At 41.8% G+C, this 13,413-nt stretch overlaps 1 protein-coding gene across 1 annotated transcript in view; it reads left to right on the forward strand.

The window, feature by feature from the left end:
* Positions 1-3,650: 3,650 nt before the first annotated feature.
* The window catches only part of LOC310870664 (uncharacterized protein), a gene marked incomplete at its 3' end in the record, with an annotated part of 16,113 nt that continues 6,350 nt past the window's right edge, over positions 3,651-13,413 (forward strand). The window contains exons 1-10 of the mRNA XM_083781933.1: positions 3,651-3,722; positions 4,343-4,458; positions 4,548-4,654; positions 4,754-4,925; positions 5,043-5,094; positions 9,207-9,221; positions 12,601-12,716; positions 12,801-12,907; positions 13,003-13,159; positions 13,269-13,376. Coding sequence (XP_083638059.1) covers positions 4,350-4,458; positions 4,548-4,654; positions 4,754-4,925; positions 5,043-5,094; positions 9,207-9,221; positions 12,601-12,716; positions 12,801-12,907; positions 13,003-13,159; positions 13,269-13,376 — 943 coding nt within the window. The 5' untranslated portion in view covers positions 3,651-3,722; positions 4,343-4,349. The remainder of the gene's footprint in view (positions 3,723-4,342; positions 4,459-4,547; positions 4,655-4,753; positions 4,926-5,042; positions 5,095-9,206; positions 9,222-12,600; positions 12,717-12,800; positions 12,908-13,002; positions 13,160-13,268; positions 13,377-13,413) is intronic.

Here is a 13,413-nt window from a genome sequence, read left to right on the forward strand (position 1 = left end):
ACTTGCTATGTATTGTGTACTGTAGTATACTTTATAGATGGGCTACAAGAGACATCTCAGCGCCAGCAAGGTCCGCCTTGCATTAGTCACGGTACTTTGTCTCATATCTTAATGTCATTATGATCCAGCACTATATACAAAGGAATACTTCAACAGGATTATCACACCACCCAGCCTGCACACACTACCAGTCTGTCAGAACCAGACGAGGGTCCAGTTTAGAAAATGGAACTGTAGGACACAAGACTGCAACACACCACTCGAGCTGTAGTTTTATACAACTGACTTTGTTTAAAAAAAAAAAGTGAAATGTACAATGCCTCCAAGAACTGGGCCTGACCCTGCAGTCTGTACCCAGATTAACATATTACCTATTACCTGACCGACACGTCGACCTAATAGAGAGAAACATGTTGCCAAGTGTCTGACAGTGTGTGGGACCTTTTCTTTGTTTTTCAAAGATACCCTTTTTAATATATGCTCTATTGCCCTACGCATATAGCCTTCTGATGTGTGCATCTGCCTTTTGCTATAAAGGGTACTATAATTTAAAATTGTGACATTGTAATACATTTCCACATTGTCCCCACCCACTGACACTACGCAAATAAATGGTTTCCAGTTCAAAGCAGAGCATTTCCTGATTCAGTTCATCATCTCTCAGCTCACCAGGCAGCAACAACACCTTATCACTGCACTCTCTTCTGAAGACCAACTAAAGGTGATTGATTACCGTGTCCTGCCTTCTGAAATATATGCATTATTCCACATGTCTGCTTATTACAGGCCTAAGTGACTTTTGGCTTGTAGTTTTGTTAAGTTGCAATTGGCAATTCATGATTGTATTGTGACTGAGTACTGTTTCTGTGCAGTCAAGTCAGTGGGATTGGATGCACTGTCATCCTGCTTTGGGGTGCCATGTCATATTGCTGGTGTTGGGCTGTTATCAAGTCAACACAGCCATCTATCAGGATATTTTAGAGCGCTTTGTGCTTCTGTATCTTCACTAGCTTTATGGAGATGCTCATTTCTGTTTCCAGAAGAGCATTTACTCATGCCTATAGCCCTCGCCAAGTAGGAAGGAGTACATTATTTTCATACTTTTCAGGTGGTTGTCATCTCTGTTATAAATCGTTTGTTCACGTGCTGTAATTAAGTTTGCAACTAACAGGTTTTAAATATGGCATGGTTTTAATTTTACAGATTGTTATATGATGATTTGCCCATGTACATCTCAATCTGTGTACTTGAGATACACTGTACTTGCTATGTATTGTGTACTGTAGTATACTTTATAGATGGGCTACAAGAGACATCTCAGCGCCAGCAAGGTCCGCCTTGCATTAGTCACGGTACTTTGTCTCATATCTTAACGTCATTATGATCCAGCACTATATGTTTATTTTTGTGTAAAACTTTGAACCTTTAGCATGATACTGTCTCGTCACGCGTCATTGTTCTCCCGGGCTCGTCGCCGTGCCAAAGGAATACTTCAAGCGGATTATAGCACACCACCCAGCCTGGTTCTGTCAGAACCACACACCACCCAGCCTGCACACACTACCTGTCTGTCAGAACCACACACCACCCAGCCTGCACACACTACCTGTCTGTCAGAACCACACACTACCAGTCTGTCAGAACCACACACTACCAGTCTGTCAGAACCACACACTACCTGTCTGTCAGAACCACACACTACCAGTCTGTCAGAACCACACACCACCCAGCCTGGTTCTGTCAGAACCACACACTACCCAGCCTGCTCACACTACCAGTCTGTCAGAACCACACACCAACCAGCCTGCTCACACTACCAGTCTGTCAGAACCACATACCACCCAGCCGGCACACACTACCAGTCTGTCAGAACCACACACCACCCAGCCGGCACACACTACCAGTCTGTCAGAACCACACACCACCCAGCCGGCACACACTACCAGTCTGTCAGAACCACATACCACCCAGCCGGCACACACTACCAGTCTGTCAGAACCACACACCACCCAGCCTGCTCACACTACCAGTCTGTCAGAACCACACACTACCAGTCTGTCAGAACCACACACCACCCAGCCTGCTCACACTACCAGTCTGTCAGAACCAGGGAAACTGGAAGTACCCTCACTAAAAACGCCGGGACAACGCTCCACACGTCCCAAACTCTTCTCCCTTCTGGCTCCAAAACTGTGGAATGCACTTCCCATTGCAGTCAGAACTGCAGCATCACTCCCAATCTTCCGCCGTAGCCTGGAAACCCACCTTTTCAGACTCCATCATGGCCCATAGCACTTACCCTAACCCCTTAGATAGCATTTCTGTTGGCTTAGATAGCATTTGACACAGACTTATAGCATGTTATGTAGACAGCACTATAATTGTATTGTATATAGTCATAGCACGCCATAGTACATATGTATAGCATAGTAGTGAATATGTATAGTTTATTATGTATAGTGTATGTATAGTTTCATCATATAGATATTCCACTGTTACCTTCTTAGCTTACGCATGTCTCATGATAAATGCTTTTATGTGATGTATTCCCATGCTTTTGTTCTTGCTTAAATGTAAGTCGCTCTGGATTAAGAGCGTCTGCTAAATGCCTAAATTGTAAATTGTAACCACACACCACCCAGCCTGCTCACACTACCAGTCTGTCAGAACCAGACGAGGGTCCAGTTAGAAAATACAACACTGTTTTATGGAACTGTAGGACACAAGACTGCAACACACCACTCAAGCTGTAGTTTTATACGAATTACTTTGTAAAAGAAAAAAAAACGTACAATGCCTCCAAGAACTGGGCCTGACCCTGCAGTCTGTACCCAGATTAACATATTGCCTATTAACTTGGTGGTGGCTCAGGGGTAGAGTGGCTGGATGGTAACCGCAAGATTGCCAGGTCGAACCCGGGCTCCCCCAGAGTTAGTCACTGAATCCCAAATTGCTCCTGATGTGCTGGCTAGCTGCCTTGCATGTTTTCCGCTGTCATCGGTGTATGAATGTGTGTGTGAATGGGTGAATGTAATGCACATATAAATGCACCATTTAACTTATTACCATTGTAGGGTACTATAATTAAAAAAGGGTATCTTTGAAAAACAAAGAAAAGGTCCCACACACTGTCAGACACCTGGCCAAAATGTTGCTCTTTATTAGGTCGACGTTTCAGTCGATTAGACCTTCATCAGGACAGACAAGATCTAATCGACCCAAACGTCCACCTAAAAAAGTGTCTGGCAGTGTGTGGGACCATTTCTTTGTTTTTCAAAGATACCCTTTTTAATATATGCTCTATTGCCCTACGCACCGGCTGTCACTAGCCTTCTGAGGTGTGCATCGGCCTTTTGCTATAAAGGGTACTATCATTTAAAATTGTGAAATTGTAATACATTTCCACATTGTATTGCATATGCATTCCCAATGTATGTCGACATGGTGCGTTTGGATAATAAAATGTAAGACTAGACTATTCCATGTTGTTTTTTTTGCAAATACAGTTAAAATGTTCAAACTAAAAAACCTGCCAGTGATGCTGACCCCTCCCATTCATCCAATCAGGCCTCAGTGAAACACATACAGGCCCCGCCCACTGAGACTATTTAAATAGGTTGCAGTCCAAAGCAGAGCATTTCCTGATTCAGTTCATCATCTCTCAGCTCACCAGGCAGCAGCAACACCTTATCACTGCACTCTCTACTGAAAACCAACTAAAGGTGATTGATTACCGTGTCCTGCCTTCTGAAACATATGCATTATTCCACATGTCTGCTTATTATAGGCCTAAGTGACTTTTGGCATTGGCTTTGCTTAGTCGCGTTGTGTTCTTCTTTAGGGTTACTTTTAAAATGTATTTGCACATTTGGGCCTTTTTCTAAAGTGTAGGCCTGGTTGCTTATTTGGGCTTGCTTCTAAACAAGTATTTGCTTGTTTGAGCCTTTTACTAAAGATTAGTTTCATAAAATGTAGTTTCATTTGCACTTTTCTTCAATTGTTTAAACCAGTGGTTCTCAAACATTTCCGTGTCTAATCAGTGGGAGTGGAAATGGGTGTGTGTAATCATGGCACTATGCTGCTCCTGGTCCCAGTCCCACTGATTACACAAAGGACCTGCAGACCTTGTGAGCTTGTACATCTGCAATTTTCAAATGTCCAATGCATATTGGTTTAAAGTGATTTTCATAAACCTATAGTTGAGTTTGTATTTCAACTGCTTGGCCAATAGCTCCAGCTTGCCTCCTAATAATTATTCTATTTGCCAAACCATAACATTATGGTTAGTATAATTGAGTTTTAAACGCTTTATGTAATGTGACAGTTTTGTGTTTCTCTTTAGACAAAACATGTCTAACCGCAACGACGAGGGAAAGCTGTTCATTGGAGGGCTGAGCTATGACACAGATGATCAGTCGTTGGAGGAAGCCTTCACCAAATTTGGAAAAATTTGTGACGGTAAAAAAGTACTTTCAATTCATATGAACAACTACATTCATTCACATGCCACATGGTGTAATTTATCTTTTTCTTTCCATTGTCTACAGTTGTTGTCGTCAAAGACAGAGATACAGGCAGTTCTCGTGGTTTTGGCTTTGTGAGGTTCGATAACCCAGACCATGCAAAGGAAGCGATGGAACGAATGAATGGACAGGTGAGTTGTTGACATATTGCTACAGATGCTGGTAGCCATTCTGAAAGGCACTGTATGCTCTCCTGGTGGCACAACACGACTGACCGGTTGTCTTTTCAGAGTCTGGATGGCAGGACGATCCGTGTGGACGACGCTGGGAATGGCCGCTCCGGAGGTGGAGGAGGAGGAGGAAGGGGAGGTGGAGGTGGAGGATATTCAGGTGGAGGTGGAGGATATGGAGGAGGAGGAGGAGGAAGGGGAGGAGGAGGATATGGAGGTGGCGGCTATGGTGGTGGAAGCGGTAGAGATGGGGTTTTTACCCTGAATTCTTTAATTAAGATTTCCTATCTCTGGCACATTGAATTGATCGATGGCATGTTGTTGAATGTATTCTCTCTTATTTGCTTAGGAGGTGGTGGAGGATACGGAGGTGACAGGAGCGGAGGTGGTGGAGACCGTTGGTGAAACTGACTGACATGGGCTTTTATATATGTATGCCTATCGCATTTTTGGAAATTCTTTACTAATAAACATTTGTTTTACTTGATGATATTGGCATTTCTTCAATCTACACGTCATGATTATCTTGTGAATTAATACTGTTTCTGTTGGGGTGCCATATGTCATATCGCTGGTGTTGGGCTGTTATCAAGTCGACACGGCCATCTATCAGGATATTTTAGAGCACTTTGTGCTTCTGTATCTTCACTAGCTTTATGGAGATGCCGATTTCTGTTTCCAGAAGAGTATTTACTCGTGCCTGTAGCGTTCAATACTAGTGTGGTACGATGCGTCAAAAAAACAGCTCCCGTAGGATTTTTGTGCTAAAATTGTTTTTTTTACAGATCTTGGTTCTATAGAGTCCAAACTATGAGAAAATGATGGGGTTCAAATTTTCCCCCGTTTCTGGGGGGGTCATCTATTTGGGACCTCCCAGTTAATGTCCGATTTTCATAATATTAGAATTGTTTTGTATGTTTTAAAACATTCTGAGTTGATTTCTTAAACTTTTAAAGTGGTCAGAAGAATCTTTTGACTTTTGGTAGGGGTGTTTCCTCACCTGGGACCTCCCGGACTGACCCCTGGGCCTATAAGTTATCATTACATTCCTCGCTCTGCTCCTGCTCCAGAATAACGTCAAATTAGATCATAAATGAAGCATAAAAGTATTTGTAGCTGGGCTCTGATATAAAATAAATAGTAGTAGCCAATACCAGGGGTCTTCCACAGGGGGCCCATGACCCCTAGGGGGTCAGAGTTACTATACAGGGGCCCACCAAATCATTGTGGGATAGGAACTTTTATTCATTTTTTTTTTACATTAAACCACTTGAACCATAGCATCCCTTTTCCAGGGAGAACGTTAGCCAACAATAGCTGATCTAAAAGGTTGTAGTTTGAGCTTGTAGATCAGCTATTTTCAAAGTAAGGTGCCTCAGTGTAGCAAATATTGCTGCTAAATAAAGATCAGCCAAGATCAGCCAGGTTGCTGCTGTCTTTCTTTGTCTTTCTGTTGGTCAGGTGACTGGGAGGGCTACTACTTAGAGGAACTCATCAAGTATTTCTTTGCTCGTGATCTCCTTAAATATGCTCGACTGATGCCAGTCTATCTTGCCCAAATGAACGCTCTTGAACAGGATGACCCAGAAACATAGAACGCACTGAAGTCAGGTGAATTTGTTGTGGCAAAGTCAGAGATACCGTTCACTCATCTCTTCACAGATCAAGCCCTTGAGAAGAAAATCAAGAAGCTAAAGAGACATGGTGGGATGGTTGGAATCAGTAGAGATGAAGCAGCTCTGGACCGACTAGTCACTACCACACCTCATCTTTCTGGTCTAGTGAATCAGTACCTCAACATCTTCCCAAAAGCTTCCAGGTCTTCAAGGAATGAACATTATCAGCTCTCAGGAGAGATTGCATTGAGGTCAAGAGAAAATGCTCTCAAGCAATGTAAATTGATTGAGTTGCACTGTGGAGGCAATCTGTTCAAAGAGAACACACCATTGAAGAGTCTGGTTTCATCAGCGCTTGTGTCAGATGGGGCAAAAAATGACATTCTTCCTGGGCCTACACAATTTTTCTGGTGCTGACTGGGGAGGAAAATTAGTTGGAATCTCCAAGAAGACATGGGTCAATGCCTACTTGAGGCTTGATGATGATGATCCTGCCATTAACTGCTTCAAGGACCTTGGAATGGGTTCCATTCCTCCTGAGCTTGTTAACGGCAAGCTTCCATCACCACTGGAGTCATTGGAGCATGGAGGTCCAACAACCTTGCCATTACTAGATGGGAACTATTTCGGTCAAAGAACTTGAGGGTGAGATGCTACCTCCAACTCGTGCTGCACTGTTACCACATATCCTCTGTGCCAACTACGTCACAATGCGGGATAAGTCATTTATACCTGGCAAATTGCCCCGAGCTTCCACCAATCGAACAAAATGGATGGAATTCAGATAGTGGAGGGTATGTTCCAGTCAGGTGTCTTGCCCTCCCTGCTCCAAAGGCAGTACTTGAGCTCATCAAATGTGGTTGCAAAGCAGGTTGCAAGGGACGGTGCAGCTGCTCAAACAATAACCTGCCTTGCACTCCTCTCTGCAAATGCTATGGTGGAGACTGTGTCAACACTATCAGGGAGGACATTCAAGATGATGACGACGAAGATCCTACAAATAATGTATTGTAGGCATAATTGACCATGGGCTCTTTAAGAGGATAGGTGTGTGTGTGTGTGTGTGTGTGTGTGTGTGTGTGTGTGTGTGTGTGTGTGTGTGTGTGTGTGTGTGTGTGTGTGTTGTGTTGTTAGTGTGAGTGCAGTGTGTGAAATAAATGGACACGTTCTGCGTGCCCAAAGTGAGAAGTTGCAATACCTTTATTCCCTGCAGTGTCAACAATAATGGTAGAATACTAATAAACTATCAAAGTACTTTACATAAACGCAAGATATTCTAATAATATTTGAAATACTTGCAAATCACATATATGGGTGCAAGAATAGGGGCAAAACTAGTCCCGGACCCCCTGTGGAAGACCCCTGGTATTAAATACTACTCATTTTTGTAATCTGTGCCCAGCTACAAAAACTTTTAATGCTTAAATTATTATCTAATTTGACATTGTTCTGGAACAGGAGCAGAGCGAGGAATGTAATGAGTACTGAGATGAGTCCGGGGGGTCCCGGGTGAAGAAAGACCCCAACCAAAAGTCAGAAAAGATTATTCTGGCTACTTTCAAAGTGTAAGAAATCAACTCAGAATATTTAAAAACCTATAAAACAACCCTAATATTATGAAAATCGGACATTAATTGTCTGGCATACTATTATGGGAGGTCCCAAAAGATATGACCCCCCAAATAAGGGGTGGGGGTCGGGAAAATTTGAACCCCATCATTTTCTGACAGTTTGGTCCCTATGAAAGCCAAAAAAGCAAAAAAATCACTTTTAGCAAAAAAGTCCTACGGAAATACACATCGTACCACACTATAGCCCTCGAGTACATTATTGACATACTTTTCAGGTGGTTGTCATGTCTGTTTTAAATCATTTGTTCATGTGCTGTAATCAAGATAGCAACTAAAAGGTTTTAAATATGGCACTGTTTTATGGAACTGTAGTGCACTGTGCACAAGACTGCAACGCACCACACTCACGCTGTAGTGTTGTACTAATGTACAGTGCCTTCATAAATGTAAAGGGATTCTGAACTTAACTCCACACACAGGCCCCTTTTCCACCGGTTGGTTCCCAGTGGGAACCGGTTCAGTTCTTTTTGGTTTTTAGTTCCAAAATTGAAACGTTTATGATTTGAGTGGGCAAAACCATACCAATATTGGATTGTTATCACCATTAAACTTCCCCAATTGAGTACTTACACGAAGACAATGATTGCTTGTATTACAATTTTTTAATTTTAAAATATGCAAATTAGGCATGTAGGAAAATATGAAAAAGCTACTACTGTGGAAGGGTTATGTATTTCTTGTATTGATCCTATAAACAATTGAATATAGGGTATAGTTTGCCCACCAATTCTGGAGCTCTGGCTCATGGACTAAAAACCAAAAAGAACTGAACAGGTTCCCATTGGGAACCACTCGGTGGAAAAGGGGTCACACTGCTGGGACCTAACCCATCTTCAGTTTGAGAGAAGCCACTGATGGACCTGTTTAAAATCTACCAACACTTCCTACAGCATGGCAAACTGCTGTCCTCGTTCACAGTTCTATATTCCAGTACTATGAATGATATTGGCCTTATCTTTTCTCTCTCTCTCTCCCTGTGCCTTAAGGCTCATACATAGTCTGGATTTACGGTGGTGGGGTGACCGCCGAACTACAACATGACGTCACGAGCCGCGGTGAAGAGCAAACCACCGCCACCGCTCCAGCCCTTCTGTCTGTTTTTACTCACCACCGCTCAATGTTATTTCAGCTCCGGTGGTCAGCTCACCACCGGAGCGGTGGTCACCTTACCACCGAAAATCCAGACTATGAATAGGCCTTTACCCCCTCATCTTGATTTGATAAGCATCTTGCAGAGTTCAACACAATGCCTCCTCTCCTCCACAGGGTGGAGCTGTGGAGGTGAAACGAATCATTGCATGTGTTGATGGAAGCTCAGACTTTTCATTGTTTTAGGTTAAAGGAACACTTCACCACTTTTCAACCTATCTTCATATAATAGGTCCTCACTAAGAATCATCATGAAAAAATGGCACGATTTATTTCTACTCAGTCTGTCTCATAGGAGGGCTGTGGGCAATTTAGAAACCGTCTTCCAGTGACATCAGCATTAGGCAGATTTTTTTTTTTTAAACAATATTTATTTTACAAAAATGTTTAGATTTTCATTATCGTGAGAACGATGGCTACATTGCAACTTTTCAGGACTAGAAAGCCATCGATGTCACTGGAATACGGTTCAGTTTTTTCATGATTATTAGAGAGGACCTATTATATGAATATAGGTTGAAAAGTGATGAAGTGGTCCTTACAGCTAAGAAAAAACTTCAATTATAAAGAGGTCATGACTAAAGTACACACACACACACACACACACACACACACACACACACACACACACACACACACACACACACACACCACTGAGCAATTGACTGCTTTTAGACGGCTAAATGACAGTCTAAAAAATTGGGTAAAATAGTCTAAAAATGAAAGTTTTTTAGCGGTGTAGACTTAGATTAGACGTTGAAACGTCTATATATAGACGGTCTATATTTAGACTATTTCTACCCCATTTTTTTGACAATTCTTTAGCCATTTAGCCGTCTATTAGACTACAAAAATGCTCAGTGGGACACACACACACACACACACACACACACACACACACACACACACACACACACACACGCACACACACACACACGGCAAGCAAAAGTATTTTGTGTCATACTGTATTACTAGGCCACTCAATGTTCTTTTGCAAATAAATGTTAAAAAACTATGACAGAAGATTGATTCAAAGACAGGGTAATTGTGAGTACATTCTGGACAGTTTTGTACACCACAGGGTACTATAATTTAAAATTGTGTCATTGTAATACATTTCCAAATTGTATTTTCGCATTCCAATGTATGTTGACATGGTGCGTTTGAAAAAATAAAATGTAAGACTATAGGCTACAAAAGGGTCAAGCTAAAAAACCTGCCAGTGATGCTGACCCCTCCCATTCATCCAATCAGGCCTCAGTGAAACACACACAGGCCCCGCCCACTGAGACTATTTAAATAGGTTGCAGTCCAAAGCAGAGCATTTCCTGATTCAGTTCATCATCTCTCAGCTCACCAGGCAGCAGCAACACCTTATCACTGCACTCTCTACTGAAAACCAACTAAAGGTGATTGATTACCGACTCCTGCCTTCTGGAACATATGCATTATTCCACATGTCTGCTTATTATAGGCCTAATTAAGTGACTTTTGGCTTGTCGTTGTGTTAATGTTTTGTATATGGCTTGTGTTTTAAAGTGCATTGGCTTTGCTTAGTCGGGTTGTATTCTTATTTGGGGTTACTTTTAAAATGTATTTGGACCTTTTTTCTAAAGTGTAGGCCTGGTTGCTTATTTGGGCTTGCTTCTAAACAAGTATTTGCTTGTTTGAGCCTTTTACTAAAGATTAGTGTTTTTTTGCACTTTTCTTCCAAATGTTTAAAGGACAACTTTAGTTTTTTTCAACCAAGGTTCATGTTTTAGTTTATTAGATAAACTAAAAGATGAGTGTTAATCTTTTTTTCATTTGCTGCTTTCTTTAGTTTTAGGGATTTTAGCTGTTTTTGACAGGGGGGGCGGGGGCATTCGAGCATGGGGCTAAATATGCATTTTTTAACACAATTTGATGGTGATTTATTTTTTTATGGTTTACTATAGTCCTAATGAACGCCAGGAAATTACATCTGGCCACAGAAGATCTCAGGATCTACTGAATGTGAAGGTAGCCTACTGGGGGAAGGCTTATACTGTGTGTATAGGCTCAATATGTCAGTTTGTCACATTCAATAGATCCTGTGATATTTTGTGGCCAGATGTAATTTCCTGGTGTTTATTAGGACTATAGTAAACCATAAAAAAATAAATCACCATAAAATTGTGTTAAAAAATACATATTTAGCCCCATGCTCGAATGCCCCCGCCCCCCTGTCAAAAACTGCTAAAATCCCTAAAACGAAAGAAAGCAGCAAATGAAAGAAAATGAACACTCACCTTTTAGTTTCTCTAATAACAACCTAAAACATGAACCTTGGTTGAAAAAAACTAAAGTTGTCCTTTAACCCTCTAAGACCCAGCGTTGCTTTTTAGCAACAATTTTATTTTAATTAATTACTAATTATTATTTTTTGTTATATTTTCACCTAAACGTCATCAGTGATGTTCATTGCAATGCCATTTCAATGCCATTGGTCATGATATTTGCATATAAATACCCCCCACAGAGGCTGAAATTCACACAAATTAAAAAATGTCTGAACATTTTTTAACCTAAGACTTTTGACCTTTACCCTAATAAAAGTAGGTACAATAATTGTAACATGTTTTTTTGTGATCATTAGAATGTCTAGAACATGTTATTCATTATTGTGAAAGATCCCCCAAATAAATTAATTTATTATATAATTATTATATTATTATAAATTTTTCATCAAACTTTACATTTTTATTAAAAAAAAAAAAAAAATAGTCTTAGTCCTAGTAGTACAAAGTAGTAGTAAGGTTGAAATCTATTTTTTGCAAGTAGAAATGAATGCGGGTGTTAGAGGGTTAAACCAGCGGTTCTCAAACATTTCCGTGTCTAATCCGTGGGAGTGGAATCGGCAAATGTGTGCGTGGTGTAATAATCGCACTATGCTGCTCCTGGTCCCTAGCCTGGGCACCATTCCATTTTGGGTTTATGAACCGGTCGGGAGCGGATGATATCGCTACGTCATGTTGTAGTCTTCAATCTTCCGGAACTTCCTTTTCCCTCAAACCGATTTTTCTCAATAAAAGCTACAGACTATGAGAGCTTTTATTATTCTGGTTTGAGGGAAAAGGAAGTTCCGTTTGATTGTTCCTTCCTGATGACTACAAAACAATGACTAAAACATGACGTAACGATATCATCTGCTCCCGACCGGATCATACGGCACTTTTGGAACAGACCAGGCTGGTGATGCGAGGTTACCACCTGGTCCCAGTCCCACTGACTACACAAAGGAACTGCAGACCTTGTGAGCTTGTACATCTGCAATTTTCAAATATCCAATGCATAGGTTTAAGTGACGCTTGCATGTTTTCATAGACCTAGTTGCTGAGTTCGTATTTCAACTGCTTGGCCTATAGCTTCCTTGCCTCCTAGTTATTGTGAAACTATAACCATATGTTTAGTAATTGAGTTTTAAATGTTTTATGTAATGCACATTCACAGGGTTCATAAAGCAATGTGACCGTTTTGTGTTTCTCTTTAGACAAAACATGTCGAGGGACAACGACGAGGGAAAGCTGTTCATTGGAGGGCTGAGCTATGACACAGATGATCAGTCGTTGGAGGAAGCCTTCGCCAAATTTGGAAGAATCCGTGACGGTAAAAAACTACTTTCGAGCCATATGAACAACTACATTCATTCACATGGTGTAATTTATCTTTAATCCGTTTCATTGTCTACAGTTGTTGTCGTCAAAGACAGAGATACAGGCAGTTCTCGTGGCTTTGGCTTTGTGAGGTTTGAAAACCCAAGCCATGCAAAGGAAGCCATGGAACGAATGAATGGAGAGGTGAGTTGTTGACATATTGCTACAGATGCTGGTAGCCTGAAAGGCACTGTATGCTCTCCTGGTGGCACAACACGACTGACCGGTTGTCTTTTCAGAGTCTGGATGGCAGGACGATCCGTGTGGACGACGCTGGGAATAGCCGCTCTGGAGGTGGAGGAGGAGGAGGAAGGGGAGGAGGAGGATATGGAGGAGGAGGAGGAGGAGGAAGGGGAGGAGGAGGATATGGAGGTGGCGGCTATGGTGGTGGAAGCGGTAGAGATGGGGTTTTACCCTGGATTCTTTAATTAAGATTTCCTATCTCTGGCACATTGAATTGATCGATGGCATGTTGTTGAATGTATTCTCTCTTGTATTTGCTTAGGAGGTGGTGGAGGATACGGAGGTGACAGGAGCTACGGCGAGAGGAGCGGAGGTGGTGGAGGTGGAGGAGGATACAGCAATAGGAGCCGAGAGGAGCCGAGTGGAGACCGTTGGTGAAACTGACTGACATGGGCTTTTATATACAT

This window comes from Protomyctophum parallelum, assembly GCF_964188405.1.
Source record: "Protomyctophum parallelum genome assembly, chromosome: 14".
NCBI classification, from domain to species: Eukaryota; Metazoa; Chordata; class Actinopteri; order Myctophiformes; family Myctophidae; genus Protomyctophum; species Protomyctophum parallelum.